The sequence below is a fragment of the Anomaloglossus baeobatrachus genome, chromosome 2 (genome assembly GCF_048569485.1).
Source record: "Anomaloglossus baeobatrachus isolate aAnoBae1 chromosome 2, aAnoBae1.hap1, whole genome shotgun sequence".
NCBI lineage: Eukaryota > Metazoa > Chordata > Amphibia > Anura > Aromobatidae > Anomaloglossus > Anomaloglossus baeobatrachus.
The window spans coordinates 155,720,062-155,745,555 of record NC_134354.1 but is presented as its reverse complement, the minus strand read 5'-3'; the positions used below and the strand labels follow the sequence as shown (position 1 = coordinate 155,745,555).

Below are 25,494 nucleotides of genomic sequence, written 5' to 3'. Positions count from 1 at the left end.
AACAAACTCACTTACCAGAACCTCTTTTAGTAACGACTTTTAAGCTTTGTGCCAGGGTAACATAATAGAGGATCAAATGTGGAATAGGAGCTTTCATCTTGCGACTCTCAAGAAAAGGTCTCTGAAAAAAAAGAAAGACACTCTTTTTAGTGAATATCAAAAACTACTAAATAAAAAAATAAAATAGAAAGAGGTAAATACACACAAAATCTATTCTTTCATCTATTAATTGCTGCAGAAGACTAAAGGCCCCGTAACACACAGAGATAAATCTTTTGCAGATCTGTGGTTGCAGTGAAATCTTGGACATATTGTTCCATTTGTACACAGCCACAAACATGGCACTGATTGTCCACAATTTCACTGCAACCACAGATCTGCCGCAGATTTATCTCTGTGTGTGACAGGGCCTTAAGAGTAAAGTCTATATATATGCAAATAAATATCTCCCAAATTTAGACAATACTGAGCTTCATAAATCATTTTTTAACCAATAACATAAAAGTTAGGTTAACAATATAAGTTTTATTCAATTTAGTTGAAGCAAAAATGAATATACCTTATATCAAAAACTACTACATCTGGTATTTTGCATTACCTTCATGATTTTTAAGGGCAAAAACAAGTTTTCTAGGCATAAAATGGGGACATATTGGGGACATATTGCAACATCTATTTTTTTTCATTCTTTTGAAATGTGTCTTTATGCTGCTTAATGAAGAGTAATGCTCAACTTGTCTTTTCAGAAGGGAAATAGGTTTTTGATTGGATACAGATCAGTAGAAAAACGTGTCCACTGAATCATTTTCACTCTATTCTTTTTCAGAAATGCAACAGTTGCCTTAGACATGTGTTTTGGATCATTGACATGATGGAGAAGTGCCGATCTACCAAGAGTACTTTATTTATTTTTATTATTATTATTATTATTATTATTATTATTATTATTATTATTAAGAGTACGGAGTGATGGTAGCAGCTTCTTTTTAATATAGAGCAATACCACCGGCAATTCATGATACCCTCAATGAAATTCAGCTTTCGGAAGCAAGAAGCACTCATGCTGACCCACATAAGGACATTGCCACCACCATGTATCATTCTAGGCACCTTGCACTTTTCTTTGTTCTCCCTACCTTCACAATGCCATACAGTTTTTAAGCCATCGCTTCAAAAAACATTTATCTTGGTCACATCACCCCAGAGTAAAGAGTCCCAGTAGTTTTCAGAATAGTTTGACCAGTATTGATCTTCATGGGAAAATTGCTGCAAAAAAGCTACATTTGATATAAAAACAAATCAAGCAAATCAACTATGCTTGAAAATATAATCAGCTAAAAATTTGGTAGCATGTGTTCTGTAATGATGGATCAAATTTTGAAATGTTATGTATAATGGGCAGTTTGTTCACTAAAAGATAAGCAGTATAATAGTGAGTGTCTATAGAAAACAGTTAAGAATGGTGAAAAGTCTTTGCAAGTTTAAGGGTGCATTTCAGCAAATAGATGTGGGGATTTGGTTAGGATTAATATAGTCTTCTCAAAGCTGAGAAAACAAGCAGATATTTCTCCATCATACAATACCATTAGGGAAGCGTCTGATTTGCTTCAAATTTATTCTGCAGCAGGGTAATGACACCAAAGAATACAGCCAGACTCCAAACTTTTGCATGAAGAACAAAGATTTCTGTAAGTAATGATATGGCACCACAAAGCTCCATTCCAAGCACCATTGTGTCTTTCTGGGATTACATGAAGAGACAGAAGGATTTGAAGAATGTTTTGAAAGCAAATGAGGGTCACAACTAATATAGGGTCGTGCATTACTCCCCCTCCCCTCGCTGTTTTTACTTTTAACGTGATGCTGCAATAAACAGACTTTTGTATACAGCAGCCCGTTGAGTGCCCTCCTCTTCTTTCAATATTTCTCAACTAACGCAGGTTTTTCTTTTGTTGACCGGTTTCCATTTTGTTAAATGAAAAAATTAAATATAAACATTTTTATTTTTGAAAGCATTCTTACTTTACAGAATTTATTCCACCTCTGCTTAAACTCTTCTACAGTACTATGCACAAAAATATATACAAAACTTCTGGACTGCACCAACATTTCAAGGGCAATAATATGCTAGAATATATGTGTAAACAGTCCTAGCTCCCAAAACCAGGATAAAAGATGGTGATTTAATTGTCATGTAATCCTTTGTTACATCTGAAAAAAGAGACCAATATATGGTTACTAACAATCTTACTCCATTGTCTTGACAATAGATGGCTAATGGCCTAACCTATGTTTACAATGTCCAGAGGTCACCTGTGACACAGGTCGCATTATGATAGCTCACCGAATAGGTTTGCTACTTTGAGTTCAATTAAAGGTGCAAGCATACTTGACCATCGTTCCACGTGCAAACACAGACAAATCCTCAAAGTACACAGTGCTTGCACTTGGAGGATTTCCAAGTCTATAGTCACATCATGTGACTGCAGGTTTTTCTTTGTAGACTAGTGATGGGCGGATCCGGACTGTAAAAGTCCGGATCTGCGTTGCTTCAAAAGTAACTGAGAACCGACCCCAACCCCAGAGTTCTAAGGGAGCTCTAGGTAAGGATCTGGGTTGGCAACTCAAGAATTTAAAAAGAATAAAGGAAAAATAAAGAAAAAAAGGGGAAAACAAGCACATTATACTTACCGAGTTTCTTGTGCAGCTGTACTCTTCTTCTGGGTCACTCAAATACTTCCGGGGCAGCTTATTTACCTCATGCACATGCACTGCTTCCCTGCCCATCAGTAATCCCTGCATCTTTGATTGGTTGCAGTCAGACATGCCCCCACCCTGTGTGACAGCGGGTATGACTGCTTTCAATCAGTGATGCTGTCTGTATGTGTCTATATTGGTATAAAAATAAATAAATGAAAAAAGTTTGCTTACAGTTTCCTCATATTGCGATATTCAGCACAGATAAAGCATACGGCTAAAGGCTGCAGCCCCCAGCCATGAGCTTATCTTAGCTATGTATAAAAATAAGATTTTTTATTATTTTAATAAAAAAAATTAAAAATGATATATGGTCCCCCCAATTTTGATACCCAGCAATGATAAAGTCGACAGTTGGGTGCTGGTATTTTCAGGCTGGAGAGAACCATGCCTATTGGGCCCCCCAGCCTAAAAATAGAAGCCTGCTGTTTCCCAGGATAGTCGTATCCATTATATGCAACAATCCTGGAACCTTGCCTGGCTCATCCGGATTGCCCTGGTGCGGTGGCAATCAGAGTAATAAGGGGTTTAGAACAGCTCACAGCTGCCACTTATCCCATGATTAGTAATGGGAGGCATCTATCAGAACCCCCCATTACTAATCTGTAATGGAAATGAAATAAACACAAACACAAAAAATCATTTATTTTCAAATATAATACAAAAAAACCCTCTTCATGCCTTTATTAACCCCCAAAATACACAGGTCCGACATATTTCACACAAGGACCCATGACGATTTCAGATCTGCTACATAACTGAAGGCACAGTAAATGGGCATAGAACAGGTTATTTGCTGTAACAGCTGGAGGTTCTCATTGTCCTCCTCCACCTGTGACCACAGGAAAATCTGACCTCCCCAATGAGGTCACTGATTTCCCAGACCTGCATCTCCTTACAGAAATCCTCTGACAAGAGGTGCAAATTTGCTGCTGAAATTGGTTGCAGACATTTCAGCACCAAATTTGAACCTCCTGGCAGAAAACCCTACCGAAACGGCATAAAAACAGTTTTTGTGCATTTTTTGAGAATTTGATGCAGATTTGGTGCTGACATTTTTAAACCATATTCATGCACCCATTCTACATGCCCTGGCAAAAAATCAAATCACTATTGCATCAAAGCTGCATGGTGTTTTGATGTGCTTTTTTGCCAGAAGGTGAATATTGGGTGCAGGAATATGGTGTAAAAATGTCAGCACCAAATCTACATTTCTTGGTAAAAAAAATGTGGCTTTCTGTCAGGAGATGCATGTATGTGAACTCAGTGACCTCACCTGAGGTGAGTTCACTCAGTTCAAGAGGTCACGTAAGGTCAGAATACTTGCGGTCACAGGTGACCACAAATAACCTGAGTGACGTCCCCACTCATCGCTGCAGCTATATCCAGATGATAGGGACTGTGGTGGCTGGTGGCTGTGCAATGGCAGGTAACTGAACAGGGACTCGGAAAAAATATGCTTGAGTAACCCATTGACTCCTATTGTGCTCAGTAATTGAGTCGAGCATTTCTGAGCATACAACATGCTTGATTTGAGTACTAAGCACTTTTGTGCTTGCTCATCATGTATTGCCTTATAGATAAAGAACGAGAAAACTAAATGGTAAAATGAAAAATGTAATCCTGAGAACATATTTACTTCAATGTAATACTATATTGACTATAATACATGTCCATTGAAATTTTCCATTTATATGGGTATTAAAAATTATTTTTATCAGCTTCTCATTATAATGTCTGAACCAAATGATTATACAGTGATTAGTGACTCCAAATAAACACTGTTAATCTCTTTCTGTAGAACCAGTCTGCCATTAATTACTTTTCCAGCAAATTCTTTCTCATTTGTCATCCACCTACTAACTGGTATTTGATCATTTTTCTCCTTATAAAACATAGGTTCTGTTCTACTTCCATGCCCTAAAAGCTGCAGAACACCATATTATGTAGCTCAAATAGTGAAGACCGTCATGTCAACCAATGAATTGTGAACATGTCCACCATGTTTTTACATGTGTATTATAGGAAATAATATGCGCAAATCTACTACAGGTGAGTGGATCAGGAAAAATTTTAATTTGCCTGTTTGCGTGAATTTTCACAGGCAATTAATTCACAAAGAAGATATTCTACAAAAAAAAATGTCCATTATTATACTCTTGTGTCTCACTAGAACCCAAAGAATAAAAAATGTAAGAAGTATTAAAAAAATTCTTCCACCTCTCCTTCGCTTCTCACCATAACCTGACTGGCCCTTATGACATCATCTGATCACTGGCCGCTGCTGAGGCTGAAATTCTGAAATCAGCTCTGATGCTAGGGTGGGTCTCCTGAATCGGATAAGACCTGGGATGGTTTTGCACACAGCACAAAAGTAGACAACATAGCCATGTCATGACACATGCGGTGACTTTCCATGAGTTTGCTCAGAACAGTCCTTGGCCTCACCAAAGTTGAAAGTCCAAGCCTAGTGTGAGAGAGGATTTCAGCTGCAGTAATCAGAAGATGTGTACAAGATGGGTGACAACAATGAGCAGAGGGGGAGTGACAGTTTTTTAAAATTTCTAATCCCTTGATCACCTCTTACGGCTCAGAAAATAATGGCCAACAGCATTTTCACAGGGGTATTGCAATAAAGAGATGTTTCCCCTATTCCAGAAGTCAGAAGGTAGCAGCACGTGACTGCATGCACACCTGCACTGGTTGGATCGGCTTTGCATTCTAGTTAGCTGTTCAGAACTTCCTTGTGCTGGCACTTCTAGGGTTAAGCAATGCCTTTTGTCTTTTTTGGCTTTCTGTCCTGAGTTCTCCACTGCCCTCTGGCATAAGTACTCACCTTTTTGCCTAAAGAGTTGCCAGTGATAGCTTGCTATTTCATGGTACTGGTGTGGAGGATGAACCTTGGAAACAGAAAATCATTTTGAACTTGATCCTGTAGATTGCTGCCTGGTGGTTTGTTTGGTGTATTCCTATTCATTATCTCCGTTTTGATTTTGTTTCCCTTTCCTTCTCTAATTACCTACCTGTTGTTTAATATGCATGTTTAGTGAATGCAGTTTCTTTATACACTATCTGTCCTTTTCCCTTTGTGTTTTTATCATAGAGCAGAACTAGTGTTCCTGCTTCCCTGCTTACTTGACAGGGTCATGTTTAGGGTAAGACAGGGATAACTATGTTATCATCACCTGGGGTGAAAGAATGCCTCAAAGGGTGTCAGGGAAATGAAAGTGACTTCAGATAAGTGACAGGTTGTGGTTCCTGTTATTCCTTAGAGGCAGTGTTTCCCACCCCATCCTCCTCGCCATCTGCCATTCAGCCTCTTAAGCGAGCATGACAACTTGGGACTGCACAGCAGTGGTAGCTGGTGCCTATTGTCATTTGGTAAAGACTGAGTAGGCACTTAGTCACATTCCTCTGGATGAAACTGGTACAGGACACAGTGAGGCTATGCACCTTGTCCATTACCAATTAGTGTGACAATCCTCCATCTGGCTGAATCCATAAGGAAGAAAATTGTAAAAAATCTACATTTTGGCAGAAGGTGGTCTCTGTAAAATACAAGTAGAATTCAATTTCATTCAAATATATTCACTCATCTCTACTATCAATATATTATTTAGAATATTAGTAGTGGCCATGGAATTCCATTTCCTGTAGAAATGCACACAGCCTGCAGCCTCATTGCTTCACACTGTCCGTGAAATCCTCTATGACTCCTACAATTTACATAATTAACATGGTAGAATACATTATCTCATGTTTAATACATAATACAGGTATTTTTTAAATCCTGTTACAATTAAAATTTGTTGTAATGATTTATGCTCTATTATTAATATATTTTATAGCTTTATTTAAAATAAAATAAAAAATATAAAATCAAATGGGCTTACAAGAATAGTAAATAATGACAGTATATGCGAATAGAAATTGACTTTTTACCTCCAATTAGAACTGTTCCCTATTATGCTTTAATTATTTTTTAATATATTTAGCTTCACATAAGAATTGAGGTGATGATAAAACTGAAGAATTCCGTGACTTCCTATAAAATATGATAATTTGTAATTACTACTTTTTACTGATATGCCATGAATATATTCCAGCTTATATAATTTATCTTTTGCTGCAGTCTTAAAATTAGAAAAGATAGAAGAAGAAGAAATATGAGAGAGGAATAACTTTCTGTGGCATAATACATACAAATTAAACATGATATATAAGCCTGGGGCTTCCATGAACTCTCTGACAATGTTAAAACAGCATGTGAAAGTAACTTCTGCTTCATTCGGGGACAGTGAATGAAGGAGTATACTTTCATCTTCGTAAGATAGATCAACTGGGATGAGATTCCAATTTCCTCCCAATGGTATAAATGGTGAAAGTTTCCACAATAGGAAAGATAGCATTGAAAAGAAGAAATTACAATCAGTTCAATATGTGAAGAGATCTAAAAGCATATTAAACTACGAGGGGTTATTATCAAATATCAAGAAAAATGAGGTCATCTAAAATTTGACATTCCATAATACACCATATGTTACAGCTACTTGGCACTCAAAGTTATAAATATGATAATATTTCTGTAAGTTGCATAGGATGTCTTCCATTCTCAAGCAGGTAATTCAATAAATATAAATTATAGCACCTTCAGAAATCAAATTTCTCATCATAAATGATTTATATCAATATATGTGAGTTATACCCCAATGTTTTTTTCCAGAAGGACTTGACTAGAACAATGTTGATTCTGTAGGATGATAAGAATCTTTTTTTCCATTGGTATAAAAACTAGATTTTAATGAAGGTTACCAAAAGATATATTCCTCAAAAAGTACTTGCGTGTAACAGCCTTTAACAAACATGATTGATAATTGACTAAAGTGTCATTCCGCCTACAGAAAAGTCTTACAGAATGATGCAAAGTAGATGATTCACATTTTCCAGTATGAATATTACCAGCACTGCAGTCTTTTAAGAGACGTCTGAGTCACCCTCTTAATAACAATTGTGTTGGGGGCTGAAAAAAGATCCCTAATATGTATATATATGTGTTACACCTCGTGGCTCTCCTGTGGCAAGGAATGAGACAGTCTCCTTGCCTGCCACGAGCGCTCCTGCTCCGCAGCGCCGAAGGTCTGCCAGACTGCGCAGAGTGCAGGAGAAACCTCCTCAGAGAGGCAGCACAAGGGTGACACCTAGTGGTACTCTTGTTGCAAGAAATGAGGCGGTCTCCCATTCCTTGCCTGCCACAGCTCCTCCTGCTCAGCAGCCTCGAAGGTCTGTGAGGTTGCGCAATGTGCAGAGATTTGCTGCTCAGGGAAGCAGTGAGACTCCCATTATCTCTACACATTGTGAGACCGAGGATCCCGCCTCTATTTCCCAGAGGCAGGAGGGTGAGCATGTGCTATGCTTGGTGGATCCTGATTCGCCCACTGACGTCACACGGCTTTATGACAAGGCTGGTGACGTGGTGAATCCTTACTGGCCAGGCTGGGATGTCGTGGGTCCTGATTGGGTCAAGTCCGTCATCTCCGCCTCGCGCCCGCCCTTGGCTGGAGCTACACCTCCTTAAAAGCTCCTCCTGTCATCATGGCGGCGCACGACCGTCCTTCTATGTTTGGATGTCTGGCAGCGTGCTGCCACGCCACTGCTCAGGCATTACCTTCTTCTGTGGGCTTGGCCCTTGCTGCTTAGGCAGCACCTGGTTTGCAGGCCGTGTCCCTGCCTTGCTGCTCCGGCAGTAGCTCCTTCTACAGGCCGTGTTCCTGTCCCAGGTGAGCTCCTCGAGTCTCCACTGGACTCACCTGGTTATTGAAAGCACACGTGCGTGGGCACCTCTGTGCTACCCTCGTGCCATATTCTCGTGACTTCCACTGGCACACGTGCGTGGGCACCTCTGTGCTTCCCCGTGCAACAGGTACACCGAGCCGTGTGATCCCTGCCATACAACCCACACGGGTTAGGGCAGACCGGTGTACATAGATCGTCTGTGACATTCCAGACGATCGCTAGCAGCAACCCGCTCACTCTTCACCCACCATAGCAGCGGTCCCTTACACCGCACAGTGGACCTTGACCGGCGGAAGCTGTCCATTCCCCATCTTGGCACGCTTCCCCGGGTCCCCCTCGTAACATATATGTACACCTGAGTGTATGTGTGTATGAGTGTATGGATGTCTGCTAAAGGACTTCACACCATCGCATTTATAATCATGAAATTTTGCACAGACACCCCATGTGACTCAAGGAACATAATGGACTATGTTTTGAGGGGAAAATTTAACCCTGCGCTTTACAGGTATTCTCCAAAAAAACCTGCCTCCATTAAAGTCAATGGAGCTGTGAGCTATAGGCTATTAATAGCAGCTGTGATTGGTTGCTATAGGAACAAAATAAACTGTTAGTATAACAAGCTTATGTGTGAGATAATAAGATGTCTGTGGGGAGACGGATAGAGTGAGACAGAGACAGACAGACATAGGCACATACAGAGTAACAGGCAGACATGGAAAGACACAGAGACAGACAGAGACAGACAGGGAAAGAGACAGGGAAAGAGTGAGAGAGACAGACATTCAAAGAGAATGCAAAAGAACACGGTCTTGAAAGCGCTAAGGAGGCCATGGTGATATAATGGCCATGGTGATATAATGGTAGATTTATTAGATGTTTACAGCCACAACGTGTTTCGATATCACAATATCTTCATCAGGTGGATATTATCTGATGAAGATATTGTGATATCGAAAGGCGTTATGGCTGCAAACATCTAATAAATCTACAAAACCATTATAGCACCGTGGCCTCCTTAGCGCTTTGAAGACCGTGTTCATTTGCATTCTCTGGATTCCTTCCCCATTGTGGGACTCACGGCATGAGCAGCTTGGCCGGAGGTCACATCTCAATCAGCACCAGAGACGTCCACCATCCTAAGTGACCTGTCACATGACCGGCTTCTAAGGATTCTGTTCCTCTGGATGGTTTCTACAGGCCAACTCCTTGGCAGTGCATTAAACCCTCGTTCTACACTGTGGTTGTGCAGGGCTGCACAACCACATCAGGTGAGCACATTCTAACACTATCCTTAACATTATCCCATGGATCCTTCATATGTGCTCCTTTTTTCAAATTCTTTACTTAGACATTCAAAGAGACTGACAGAGGCAGGCAGACAAACAGACACAGACAGACAGGGAAAGAGATAGGCACAGACAGACAGGGAAAGAGACGGGCAGACAGGGAAAGAGACAGACAGAGAGACAGACAGGAACAGAAACAGACAGGGAAAGAGACAGGGAAAGAGATAGAGACAGATGGGGAAAGAGACAGATGGGGAAAGAGACAGATGGGGAAAGAGACAGACCTGGAACGAGACAGACCTGGAAAGAGACAGTCGGGGAAAGAGACAGATGGGGAAAGAGATAGATGTGGAAAGAGACAGACGGGGAAAGAGACAGACAGGAAAAGAGACAGACACAGGAAAATAGACAGACGGGAAAAGAGACAGGCGGGGAATGTGGCATATGGGGAAAAAGACATATGGGGAAGGAGACAGACAGGGAAAGAGACAGACAGGGAAAGAGACAGACAGGGAAAGTGACAGACAGGGAAAGAGAGAGATAAGGAAATAAAATGACAGACAGAGAAAGAGACAGACAGACAGAGATAGAGAGAGACAGACAGACAGACACAGAGATAGAGAGAGACAGACAGACACAGAGATAGAGACAGAGAGACTGATAGACAGACAGAGAGATAGATACAGACAGAGAAATAGACACACAAAGACAGACATGGATAGAGACAGAGACACACATGAATAGAAACAGACACACAGAGACAGACAGGGAAATAGACAGACACACAGAGACAGACAGGGAAAGAGACAGACAGACAGACAGACAGAGACAGACAAACACAGATACAGAGACAGACACACAGAGACAGAAAGACAGACAGATAGAAAGAGACAGACAGAAAGAGACAGACAAAGATAGAGGCAGGCAGACAGACAGAGACTGGGAGAGAGATAGAGAGACAGATACTATTCCAGGCAATGCCCGGGTACTACAGCTAATATATATATATATATATATTTATATATATATATATATATATATATATATATATATATATAGTAACTAATTTCCTCAACAAATGTTTATTAGGGAGCCAGTGGCAATATGTCCACCATTGATTTAATGTAATTACATAGCATAGAAATATTGTTTACCTTTTGAATTATGGCTTATTTACGCTCATGTACTTTCGTTATCTAATGTGTATGGATTTGTAGTGGAAAAGGTAAAATAGAGCACAACTCATCTAGCATCCAATGATTGTTGAACAATGGTATTAGTAGATGTTTTTCCATGTTCTTACATTTAGTCCTTTTAACCCAAAACGAGCCGATCAGATCAAATTTGAGTTCAACTGTTCACATGAAATTTACCACAAAGTAACATTTGCACAGACGTTATTTATCTCAAATGTAATATCACTTATTATCCTTTGGGGTCTCTTGTGTAAGACGTTAAAAATAAACAAAAAAAAACTTACACTGTCCTCACCACTCACATCTTTGACCCCCCCAATCATTGTTGTCACATGCCCAGTCTAGATCACATCTGATCATATACATTTATAATGAAATCCCTGGGCAGGTTCTGCTCAAGCACATGAAAGATCACATGAACCATAAACTTACATGGGTATGTGCAAAACCTTCCAGGGCCGGATCAAAGACGGAAGTCCAGTTTCAGTCTGACAGGCAGGAATCAAGGATAAAGGAAGGACTGGACCAGGTAGTTGTCAAGAGCATAAAGTCTTGAGCAGTCAGTAGCGACTAGCGAGGTGACTATAAGAATTTTTATTTACTTTTAAACTTTTGATGGCCATATACAGTTCAGAAAAATGGCATCCAACTGTCACCATCTTACTGATTCCGCATGAAGAAAATAAAAAAAATCTACATTATGATGAATGTTGATTTTTAAATATATTTGAGTAAGATTCAGTTCTATTCTAATATATTCAGTCATTTCTACTTTTAACTCTTTTTGGTTTTAATGGAGAAGTAACAAATGACAAGTGTACATTTGTTAAGTGAAAATGACGTATTCCTTAAAAAAAGGCTTTTTTATGATTTATTTTACAAAAATGTAAGTTTTGAAACCTTTCTATTTTTTCATTGTCTAGTTAGCCTTCCAATAGGATTACTTGAAATCTTTGGTAGATATTGTTTTTAATCATGTAATTTCCAGTATAATAATTTGAAGTAAAACCTTTATTAGAAAGCTGAATTCAGAGAGGACTTTACAAACTGTACACAAAAGATGAGGCAGATAGATATTCTTATCCATATCTCTGCGCAGTGTCCTCTGCACAGGCTATACAATATGCACTGAAAGCTCTTCCACAGGGGTCAAGATGTCAGATTCTATTTCTGTCCATGGTCCAAACAACTGCTGTAGAGTAAACCTAATGCTGTGGCCAGATGGACACCTCCACCATTACAAAATACAATAAAGAGTGTACGTTTAGGTTCCATTGCCGGAGAAGTGTAGAAAAGATCATTAGCATTCTAGCAAAAAAATATATATGACACAGGCAGTTCAAAGTGATAAATTGGTGACGTGTCACTTTCTATTACTCCATGATAGATGATAGATAGAAACATAAATGATAGATATATAGATGATATATTAAAAGTGTTCTCTCTTAACATCACCTCTATTTTGTATGATTTGTCTTCAGTATGCAGTTTTATTCTCTAGACTTACTTAGAATAATATAAAAAAATCAGTGTCACTCCAACATTGAGGTAATGTTGTAAGGTCCCCCTAGCAGACATATGGAGAAGAGAGAATGGAACTTTATTTTAGATTTTATTATTCATTTCAGTTTAGTACAACCTAGGAAAGTAATCTGATAATACATGCAATTGTTACATAAAGATGGAACATTTTTATTGAGCACTGTGATCCTTGAAAATGAATAATCCAGGACCAATTTTGTTTTGTAAGTGCTGGATTATCTAAATTTTAGTAGGTGAATATAGAAAAGTATATATATATTTAAATTTAAGTTTAGCTATTCACAGCTTTGTAACTAGCACACTGTAAAATATGTTACATTTTGTCAGGGAAGATCCTAAGGGCTTTATGTGTTTGCATCAAAGTTTGGAACAAAGTACAAACCACAGTCACAAAATTATAGAACAAGAAGAATTTACAATTACAGCCCATGTAAGAAAGTATTCTGCTCTGAACTGCACCTTTAAACCCCCACCTATTTCTGCTGGATAAAACTCCATTTTCCCAAGCTGCATACAATTGTTTAATGCCTTATAAACTGTATAAAACTGTAAGCATTTTGGAATGGAAATATGCTGTGTTTGTACTGTTCGGCTACATTCATGATTCACCAACTGACAGAGCTTTGTAAAATTAATGAGATAACCCAGTCCTTATCCTGAATATTTGAACATCTAAGCATTATTGCATAAGGCTGGAACACATGCTTAGGGTCTCACATAGCAGCAACTGCAAACAAAAGTGCCAATAAATCATGTTAATTGCATTTCTAAAACAAATGATATGGGTGCCTGGGCTTGTCGGTTCACAATATAGGAAATACATTTTGGTTGTGTCTATATGCAGTAAGAGCCATTCTCTATGGACTGTCTAGTATTTAATTTAAAATTTTCTGGCAAACTAAATGAGTAGACTGTCATGGATTTTAGAACAGATTTACTGATACTTCCTTGGCTATTAGTAATACACCTTAATCTGGCATAATAAATTCAGAAGCTTTGAATTCTGTATTTACACTGTATGGCCATTTCCTTAACCAAAAAAACAACAACCCTAGGATCAAATTTTTCATAATGCAAATACTAAGTAGTATGTCTCTTTTACAAAGTACTCTTTATAGCCAGAGTATATCTTAAAACAGTTTCCAGCTTTTGCCAAGTATCAAAACTTACAAAAACAGACAGGAGCAGCAGACAGGAAGCAGAGCTACTGGAAGCTGCAGCCAGGAGACATCCTGCAGCCGCAGACAGGAAGTAGAGCTACTGGAAACTGCAGTCAGGAGTAGAGCTGAGCCACCCCTTAGCATTCGAGTTCAGTTCGGTTCGTTGAACGAAGGCTACGTTCGACGAACGTTCGACGAACCACTCAAACCCCATTGAAAACAATGGGAGTCAAACACAAACACATAAAAACACATTATACATGTACACATACAGTTAATAAACATTACCATAACACTTACAGGTCCCCATGATGCGTCCTGCACTCGGTCTCCCGCCGCTTTTCCTTCCGATAATCACTGCGTTCTCCCGGTAACTAGCACTGATGATAGGACCTATCATGACGTCAAAATAGCATGTGAGCAGTCACATGTCTATAATCTCATTCGCTACAGACTGGTCACATGGCTAGATATTATGCTTGGTCCTGTCAGTGCATCTCTCCGGTACGCGGTGATCATTCCAGCATCTCCATGTACCGGGAAAATGCTCTACCACATGGTCGGCTTCCCCATCCAGGCATGTGGGCGCTCTTTACAGAGTCAGACCACATGCAAGAACTGGATGCCACAGTCGGTGAATAACGGAGATCACCGTTGCTATAGTGACCCGCCTGTCAGCGGTGATGTCATCACTTACAGAACGCAGCTTCTGCTCACTCACTGAGTGAATAGACTGCACGGGAAGCAGCAGCGTCTTTATCCCATGCTGTGCTGTCTGATGTAGCAGAGCTGCATGTATTGAAGGTGAAATAAGACAGAAGAGCAGGATCGTGGAGGGCTGACAGGGGGTAATAAAGATGGAGTCTCTAATGTGTCTGTGTATTTATTTCCATTAAAGTATTTTTTCTCTGTGTGGTGTCTTTTTTTAACCCGTTATTGGAGAATCTTAATGGCCGGGTCAAACTTTCCTGACATTAAGAATCTCTGGCTTAATACTAGCTAGTAAAACAAAGCTAGTATTAACTCATTATTACCCAGCAAGCCACCCGGCTTCAGGGCTGCTGGAAGAGTTGGATACAGCGCCAGATGATGGCGCTTCTATGAAAGTGCCATTTTCTGGGGCGGCTGCGGACTGCAATTCGCAGCAGAGGTTCCCAGAAACCTCAAGCTAACCTGTGCTGCGTATTCCAATCCCCAGCTGCCTAGTTGTACCTGGCTGGACACAAAAAAGGGGTGAAGCTCATGTCCCTTTTATTTTGTTATTATTTCATAAAATTCATCAAATAATTAAAAAAAAAGGCTTCCCTATGTTTTTAGTTCCCAGCTGGGTACAAATAGGCAGCTGGATTTGGGGGCAGCCATACCTGCCTGCTGTACCTGACTAGCATACAAAAATATGGCGAAGCCCACGTCATTTTTTTGGTGGGCAAAAAACTCCTGCATACAGTTCTGGATGGAGTATGCTGAGCCTTGCAGTTATGCAGCTGCTGTCTGCTCTCCTCCATACAGACAGGCAGCAGACATCAGTTGCAGAACTACAAGGCTCAGCATACTCCATCAAGGGCTCTATGCAGGAGTTCCCCCCCCAAAAAAAAAAATTACATGGGCTTCACCATGTTTTTGTATGCTAGCCAGGTACAGCAGGCAGCTATGGGCTGCCCCCAACCCCCAGCTGCCTATTTGTACCCGGCTGGGAACCAAAAATATAGGGAAAACCTGGCCCTAAGCCCGAAATTCATGGTGTCACGCCAATATTAGACATGGCCACCATGAATTTCTAGTACAGATAAAAAAAAACACAACGCACAGAAATTTTTTTTATTAGAAATAAAACACAACACAATTAGTGACTCTATCTTTATTGAAATAAAGAACCCTCCTCAGCAGTAATCCTGGGTCAAGGGTCCCGCGCCGTCCAATCCGAATCAAATATCACCTGATCAGTTTGCTGGAAGGCAAAGCAATCAGATGATGTGTCAGGTTCAAGGGCCTGAATCACATGACACAGCAGCTGATTGTATAAACGGCTTTTATACAATCAATTGATGCATCAGTGCAAAAAAACCCCAAAAAACTACACACTTCAGTGCAGATTCCTGTCCGACAGCATCAGCTGATAGTTTAGCCGGCCGGGCGGTAAAAAGCCGGCCTCACCGCTCGACTTATAGTGTCAGCTGATTCCGTCAAGTGGCCGCATCAGCTGATCTTTGCCAGGTCTGAGTGAGAGAGAGAGAAGAAGAGAGAGAGAAGATAGAGGAAAGATAGAGAAAACAGTGAGAAAACAGAGAAGAAAAGAGAGAGAAAAGAGAAGAAAGAGAGGAAGAAAGAGAGAATAGAGAGAGAGAGAAGAGGAGAGAAGAGAGAGGAGAGAGAGAGAGAGAAGAGAGAGAGAGAAGAGAGAGAGGAGAGAGGAGAGAGAGAGAGGGAAAAAGAGAAAAAGAGAGACTGAGAAAAAAAGAGAGAGAAAAAGAGAGAGAGCGAGAAAGAGAGAAAAAGAGAGAGAGAGGGAGAGAGAGAGAGAGAAAAAGAGAGAGAAAGAGAGAGAGAAAGAGAGAGAAAGAGAGAAGAGAGAGAATAGAGAGCAATGCAGCCTCATTCCGTGAACTGCTCCGATTTTAGAGGTGTGTCCCGCGGCTCACAGCTGATTTCCGGCTCCTCCCCTCAGTGCATAATTAAATTAAATTATAATTATAAATAAATAATAATTATAATTTAAATATAAATTAAACTCTTTACCAGGGCGGCCAGGACTTGAACTCGTGAACTATGCTTCTCAGGCAAGAGCTCTAACCATTGAGCCACTGGCTCTAATAAGAAACATAGGCGGAAGTGGTAATGTTTAGCTGTATACTGCAGTAGAGAATCTAGAAGCAGATTGTTCAGTTGCAAGGATGGATAGATGGGCAGGCGGATGGACAGATGGACGGATGGGTGGATGGACGGGCAAACACTGGCAGTGTCGCACTCATCACCGCACACACGCAGGCACTACAACCACCATCATCACCTCAGGCACTACAACCCCCATCATCCTCCCCTCAGTGCATAATTAAATTATAATTATAAATAAATAATAATTATAATTTAAAATTAAATTCTTTCTCGGGACGTGAACTAATGCTTCTTAGGCGAGAGCTCTAACCATTCAGCCACTGGCTCTAATGAGAAACATAGGCAGATTTGGTAATCTTGATGTCTGCATTGCAGCCTGAAGTCTCTGGTGACAGCGTGATTCACTTCAGGTGCTACGTGGAGAGGACACAGCGATCATGTTCTACGGCGCTTCCTGTCATCTTCATTTAGTAGAGCTGACAGTGTCGTGTGGATTACTTCGGACCTGGAGGGGTATTTGGAGATTAATTAAGAGGTAAATGAGGTGGTTTTTTGTCTTTTATTCCAAATAAAGGATTTTTCGCTGTGTGTTTCTTTACTTTCACTTACAGTTTAATCATGGAAGGTATCTCGGGGAGACGCCTGCCATGATTAACTCCTTATTACCCCGATTGCCACCGCACCAGGGCAATTCGGGATGAGCTGGGTAGAGTCCCGGGACTGCCGCATCTAATGGATGCAATTCCGGTGCGGCTGCTGGGTGATATTGTTAGGGTGGTGGGCTCTCCATGACGTGGTGCTCTCCATCCTGACAATACCAGCCTCCAGCCGTGTGGCTTTATCCTGGCTGGTATCAAATATGGGGGAACCGCATTTTTTTTTATTATTTATTTATTTTACTGCACGATATAGACCCACCCACTGGTGGCTGTAACTGGTTACAGTGAGACAGCTGTCACTCATCGTGGGGGCGTGTCAGGCTGCAACCAATCATGGGCGCCGTTGGGTGGGGAAAGCACGGAAGAACTAATTGAATAAAAAAAGCGGCAGCCATATTGAAAAGAGGAAATGCCGCTGGAGATTTTTGACAGCCATGCTCCGAGACGCCCATGATCGGTGAGTAGGAAAGAGAGAGGGATTGTGCTGGGGATGCAGGATGCATGCATATATGCAAGGTGCACACATATTATTGTGAAAAGCCACACTTTTGGTGATCAAACCGTTCTCGAACGTAACTCGTACTGCCGAACTTTTAGCAAATCGTTCGAGTTTGTCGAACGACTCGAACACCAGCAGAGCTACTGGAAGCTGCAGTCAGGAGACGTCCTGTAGCCTCAGACAGGAAGCAGAGCTACTGGAAGCTACTGTTCGGAGCCGTCCTGCAGCCACAGACAGGAAGCAAAGCTACTGGAAGCTGCAGTCAGGAGTTGTCCTGCAGCGTCAGACAGGAAGCAGAGCTATTGGAAGCTGCAGTCAGGAGACGTCCTGCAGCCGCAGACAGGAAGCAAAGCTACTGGAAGCTGCAGTCAGGAGACGTCCTGCAGCCACAGACAGGAAGCACAGCTACTGGAAGCTGCAGTCAAGAGACGTCCTGCAGCCTCAGACAGGAAGCAGAGCTACTGGAAGCTGCAGTCAGGAGACGTCCTGCAGCCACAGACAGGAAGCAGAGCTTCTGGAAGCTGCAGCCAGGAGACATCCTGCGGCCACAGACAAGAAGCAGGGCTACTGGAAGCTGGAGCCAGGAGACGTTCTGCAGCCACAGACAGGAAGCAGAGGTACTGGAATCTGCAGCCAGGAGACATCCTGCAGCTGCAGACAGGAAGCAGAGCTACTGGAAGCCGCAGCCAGGAGATGTCCTGCAGCCACAAAGAGTAAGCAGAGCTACTGGAAGCCGCAGCCAGGAGACGTCCTGCAGCCGCCGACAGGAAGAAGAGCTACTGGAAACTGCAACCAGGAGATGTCCTGGAGCCACAGACAGGATAAACAGCTACTGGAAGCTGCAGCCAGGAGACATCCTGCAGCCACAGACAGGAAGCAGAACTACTGGAAGCCGCAGACAGGAAACGTCCTGCAGCCGCCAACAAGAAGTAAAGCTACTGAAAGACACAGACAGGAGATTTCCTGGAGTGAAGACAAGTAAAACAAACTAAGTGTCTTGGTAGTCCTTATATAGGCCTCGGAAGCACATTATATAGAGCACAAGAAATTTTAAAGGACCAGTGGAAAAGGGAGCAGAGCCCAAACTTTGGACATTTTTGCTTTGGTTTATGATCCAGTTGAGTTGCATCTGGCTCAAAACAGTGAGTTTTAAACAAAAGATATAGAAGCCTAATTGAAAAAGGAAGAAATAAGTCTCATGGATAAAAAAGGAAAAGTTTAGCTCACCGCTTTGTGACAAGCCCTCTTTTTAGGCGCATGGACCTACTTTGCCAAAACTTGTAAACATGATAAGAAGAAAATCCAAGTCCAGCATGACTAATGTTTTTCTTCTTTATTATTAAAGTCACAAAAAATATACAGCATACACCACATCACCTGTGATGCCTCTACTAGTTTCTGGTGTCAAGCACCCTTAATCATGACTTGGCTATTCTCTTCATCAAGCCTCACGTATGCCACATCACAGGGTCCATTAACATTGTTTTGTTTATGGGTTTTTTATTTTAATTTTAATTTTATTTTACTTTTACTATTAATATATGCCTTGTTGGTTTTAACATCATAAGAGATCAGATAAAATATGTCAGAGGGGTTGCATAACATTAGTCTATAAATTCACAAGTGCTATGGCAAAAGAATTTCTGCCAAAGTTTTGCAGATGATGCAAGAATATTGGTAGCCAATCAAAGTGGCACACTGCTTGTAACACAAATCTTGCTGCAAAGAGCACAGTCTTCACCCTTTCTGATACCTTGTCCTGTGCAGTACACCGGCATCTATAGCTCTCCAGAATCATTGTCCTAATTTATAATGACCTAGCTATGGCTTCTGATACAAGAGATAAAGAGTCATATAGTTACAAGAGGTATTGTTCACAGACAATATTATATAGTAAGTAGATTTATATAGGATGCTTGGCTAAAGGCTATCTACATTTTGAAAAAAAGTCTTTCCATACTAAAAAAATAAGGTAAAAAGTAATAATCAACTTACCGATCCTTTACTACTGCTTTTCTGATACTACCCTGTCTTCCATCAGTTTTTAGTTTTGAAAGTCCAGTGATACCTTGTCTATATGACATGGGACTTCTGCAGCCAAGTACTGGCTGTAGCAGCTGCTCATTGACACCACTGAGTTCATAACTGATGTCCGAGACTTGCAGAGGAATAGGGAGACATCTACAGGGGTCCGCAGAGATTCATAAGGGGAAGATAACTTCTTTTATTCTCTTGTTATTTCATAGCCTTCTAATATTTTCTAAAATACAAACACCTTAATAAAGGCTAGATCCATGGTATGGGCAATATTCATGTATCCACTGTAGTCTTTCTTTAACTTTGATGTTTTTTAATGGAAGACATTTGGAAATCAAGAACCAGGTCATTTGAGCAGGAACAAGACTATAAGCTTTTCAGTGCTCCAAGGCTAACTTGAGATGAACATATCTAGTCTTTTTATTCCCTTTACAGTCTTGGAAATTACATGCAGTATTTTCCCAATCTTAAAAAAAAAAATAACTTTAAATGATTGTGTAACTTACACAAATGATACAAGGTCAAATCTACTAGAGGGGATTGTTGCAAAGAACTGAAATATCACTGTGGGGTGCTTCAGACATGCCCACGGTAAATTGCTTTTCAAAGAACCAGAAGACTATTGAGACACTTTCTTTTAAGTGAAATGTATCTGAGGTTATTTTACCACATTTATGAAAAAGTATTTTACTGAATCCTGGAGGATAGAAGTTTCTATCATTCAGTCCAGATATTTTTTACATACTTTCAAAATTGAGTAAACAGGTTCTAATTATGTAAAAAATGTAACTTAAGCCTAATTTTTATTTTGAATTTACAGCAATTCAAGGTTTTTTATGTTAGCAAATGATATGTCAGACAGCCACTTTTACGTTTACTGGTATATAACAAAACTGTTTTTTAAGATATGGCATACAATTTTTTGGGGGTTTGTTTTTGCTTACTTTAATAGCGAATTTAAAACAGAAAAAAAATATGCATTTTTCAATAGGTGCAGAACATGAAACTTTGCTTAGTATTACTGCTGAGAAAAGACCACAATGATAAACTGTGTATTACAGATAAGCAAATCAATTGAAAGTTTCTGGCTTTGCTAACTTTTTCTGACAGATTTGATATGCATTGATATGCATCGGAATGTTAAGCACATATCTGCTGACCTAATATATCCTTCCACTGCAGGTCCCCTGTTACCCCTTATTATTTTATACCACTGTGATGGTGTAATATTGGGGGAGGTGTAGCATGTTGTGCAGATTCCTATTTTAAGCTTGGTTCACTGTCCATTATGTGTACTGCTTGTGTGTACATTGTATTGTCTGTAGGCAATCACCCCCTATAGTGCAAGGTTATAGCTTCTTGAAGCGCTTCTATCCCTAGGTGTGGGGGGAGGTGGGCATGGAATCCACCTACTGTAAACTCTCTGCTTACCTGGGGGAAGTTTAAGTCTGTTTGAGAACTTGAAGAGAGAAGGATTGATCCTCTGGGAAAAACTGGCCTGGACATTTATCGCTTACCGGACTATATTTGTGTTACTGGACTAATTTTACCCTCTGTTTTGTGGATTATGTTATGGACCATTTTGATTTGCTTGGAATAAATGTTCTTTAGATTCTTCACCATCTCTCGCTCTGTTGATTGTGTGATATGGGATAAGGACCCAGTCACAACCACTATTGTTGTTCCCCTGAGGAATCCACGTTATTGTGGATGAAAAACGTAGGGAGGGTTCATGTTTTTGTGGTAATCTATTCCCACACTTGGGTACTGCTCTTGTCAGGGTAGGAGCAATACATGAGCACTACAGGGTTAAAAACATAATTACATAATTACCTGTTTTGCAGCATACATCTGATCACTGATATTGATTGGGACCCACACTACTGATTAGGTGAGACCAAAACAATATTAATTATATGTAATTGTATGTGGTCTTGTTTTTAATTTTTGCACTATTTGGCACTATTTTTGGATTTGTGCTCTTGCATATTTTAGAATTGTTAATTAAAAGGTATTTTTTAATTCTTCATAACTTTATTTAATTTAATGAATTCTTCACAAATTGGAATATTAAAAGAATGATTGCTCAGAATATACTGTAGATGTGTAATGCTCTAAAGTCTCCTAGGAGTATAAACTTGTTTTAAGTCTTTCTTACAATGAAAAAAGTACACTTTCTGTAACACACAAGCCTAAAGGGCGCTTTACATCACTAGCTATCGCACCCGCCCCCGTCGTTTGTGTGTCACGGGCAAATCGCTGCCCATGGCGCACAATATCGGAGGTACTTCACACATACTTACCTGCCTAACAACGTCGCTGTGGCTGGCGAACAACCTCTTTTCTAAGGGGGCGGTATGTTCAGCGTCACAGCAACATCACACAGCAGGCCTCCAATAGAAACAGAGGGGCAGAGAGCAGCCGCATGAACGTCATTCCCACCTCGTTGCTGAAGGACGCAGGAATGCTGTTCTTCGTCATTCCTGGGGTGTCACACGTAGCTATGTGTGCTGCGTCAGGAATGACGAACAACCTGCGTCCCAGAAGATCAATGACATTTTGAAAATGAACGACGTGTCAACAATCAACGATGTGGTGAGTATTTTTGATCGTTAGCGGTCACTCGTACGTGTCACACGCAACAACCTCGCTAACGAGGCCGGATGTGCGGCACAAATTCCGTGACCCCAATGATATCTTGTTAGCGATATTTTTGTGTGTAAAGCGGCCTTTAGATTCAGGATTTTGCTTTTGTAGCAAAATTAGCGCTAAGGTGTTTCATATTACCCTTTTTGTTTGAAGTATCTGAAGAATACAAATATGCTATTATTAAGGTGTTGTTACTGCACTATATCTGGGATCAATTAATTAGCAGTCGCACTGAGTGACTACATAGGTATAGCATTTTGCTATAAATCACTTTCATTAGTTGTGCTTTCTGACCTCCTGTCCCTGTATTGTACAAGCATAAAATGGCACTCCTTAGTCAACTCCTATCATTTACATTGGCTGTTATAGACCACATGATGGGTTGGCTGTAGGGTGTTATGGGCAAGACCATGCGACTGTGCCTGACATCATTAGCCAACTCTCTTAGTTTTAAGCAGTATGTGAAATGTTGATGAGCTTTTTTGAGGGTAATCGTCGCAAATCAAATCATAGATTGTGGGATCTGAGAAACTAAAAAACTTATACCTGAAGTTCATCTGCCGTTAATCGATCAGCTCATCTCTATTATGTATATAAAGTTTAAACATAGTTTGCATTGCAATATTTTGCTCAGTTTCAGCCCATAAAAACAAAACAGCAAGAGATAGACAAAAAAAAATCATATTTTAATATTACACCAACAGTGCATCAAGTCAGTTTCTGGCACTATAGCAAACCTCTGAATTGTATCCATTTCCCCTTGGACAATTGTCATCTACAAAGAAGTAAATACATGACTTGAAAAGATTTATGTTGCTCTCCAAAGTCCTTAATTTTTACTTGGCTCCCTCCTATTTTCTAGTATACCAAATAATTAGCAAACCACACTTTCATTAGTTTGGCAATTTTACTGTCAAAAAAGTTTGGCAGCTTGATAGCGGACTTCAAACCAGCTGCTGTGTCTATCACCCTATGCATTAGACAGTGATTTAGTGTATGTGCTTGAATCCCTATGATAAACACATTCTCCATATGTGTGCCAATTGTATATAATTATTACTTTTATAAATACAATAAAAATATCACTTTTACAAAATAATATTGCATTTGAGTAGTGCTTATGTTACGGATGGTTTATCATATGAGATAATATACAAATATAACTACAGTTAGCAAATTGGGATGATTTAAAAAAATAAATAAATAACTTGTCTATATACTTACAAAATACGAAGAATGGAAAGTCTAGCATATACAAGATGGATCACTGCTGTTTTACGCTAATGGAAATATGCTCAGTTAAATGAATGGTCCAATTTAGAATTGGCTAAATTCAAAAATTTCCTACTGCTGTCATTTAACACATGGCGTTATGTCACGGAGCTAAGTATTATGGCAAATGCTGTGATTGGCTGACTGTGAAATGTAATTTTAATTGGATAACTAAAATACATATACCTTCAAATGCAAATTTATTTGATAAACTTATACTTAGTTTATGGGGCTCCATAATATATGCTCCTTGATATTTTGGTATACATTATTTATATTGACTTTACAAAAAAATGATAAATTCCTGTCTATATTGTGTTGCCCTTCTTATATTTTGTTGAACTTTTTATATTAAATTGCAGTACATGATACTGTATATTTGATAGTGAAAGTACACAGTATTACTATATAAGTAACTTGACATCCCAGAGCTTGATATTGGATTTTGTAAGTTCCCTTCAAATGTTGTGCACTGAAATCTTGTAATTGCTGGGCACACCTAATTCAGATAGCAAATTTACTAAGCTATAGGAAGATTTTAGGTACTGTCTAATACTGAAGCAAGCAAATAGATAGACAAACAACGGCACATACTAACGAAGATCCAGATATAAACGTTCTTTATTTCATCCAACGGTGAAAATAAAAAGCGGGAGGAGAGCTGGGTGCGGATCCCCTCAGGACGACGGTCGTTTCATGCCCAAAAGCACTTTTACGAGTCTATGTTTTTGGGCACGAAACGGACGTTGTCCTGAGGGGATCCGCACCCAGCTCTCTTCCCGCTTTTTACCTGCACCATTGGATGAAATAAAGAACGTTAATATCTGGATCTTCGTTGGTATGTGCCGTTGTTTGTCTATCTATTTGCTGGCTTCATGAGAAAACTCCTCGGTTCAACAAGCAACCACGGCCAGTCTACCTCCTGGAACGACTTGAACTAACCTACTCCTTGCTGACACCGGTGCGAGACACAGCCCGTTGGTGCAGGACCACTTCTTTCTATTGGTTGTGACTGTCTAATACTGGGTTTGGGAGTGTAGAAGATGACAGTGAAAAATTCCCTTTGTATTCTTTTTAATGAATATGTAACCCTCCATTTAGACCAGTATTTCCCAAACTCCAGTCCTCATGGCCCCCAACAAGCCAGGTTTTCAGGATTTTCTTACTATTGAAGAGGTGATGGAATCATTATCAAGACATCACGTGTGCTATATTAAGGAAATCCTGAAATCATGACCTGTTGGGGGTCATGAGGACTGGAGTTTGGGAACCACTGATTTCGACCCTGCACTCCATTTAGACCCTGCACTAGGCACAATACAGGGTGTCAGCTTTGACTGTGGTATACCTTTTCCACTTAACCCTTTGTTGAGTATTACGTACTGGTACGTCTTATGCCGGCACCCTTACTTTGATGTGGCTCGCATGCTTAGCCAATATCTTTCATGGCAGATGATGGCTAAATTATTTGTAAATGTTACTTTAAAAAGTTTGATTTTCCTTTCTGGGATCAGTATATTTTTTTAATTTTAGCAAGGTAAGTAAATGCCACCATTTGAAAGAAAAAGGGATAGAAGGAAAAAACAAACAGAGGGGTTTAATATTGCCTTTCCTACAATACAGCGCTTCCCTACATATCACTAAAATATTTGGATTTGTATTCACAGATTGACAATGCTGCTTCTATATGCAGTGCACAATAATGTTAACTATATAGCACTTGTCATTTGCCTGTGGCAGTCACATTTTGGCAGTTTGAATAGGTGAGTGCAGCTATTTTTTTCAAACATTTGTAACTGTTACTTTAAA

General features: G+C 40.1%; 1 protein-coding gene across 1 annotated transcript in view; it reads right to left on the bottom strand.

Moving 5' to 3' along the window:
• The window catches only part of IL1RAPL1 (interleukin 1 receptor accessory protein like 1), a 2,286,687-nt gene that overhangs the window by 1,871,410 nt on the left and 389,783 nt on the right, over positions 1 to 25,494 (bottom strand). Inside the window, exon 2 of the mRNA XM_075335457.1 lies at positions 16 to 121. Coding sequence (XP_075191572.1) covers positions 16 to 97 — 82 coding nt within the window. The 5' untranslated portion in view covers positions 98 to 121. The remainder of the gene's footprint in view (positions 1 to 15; positions 122 to 25,494) is intronic.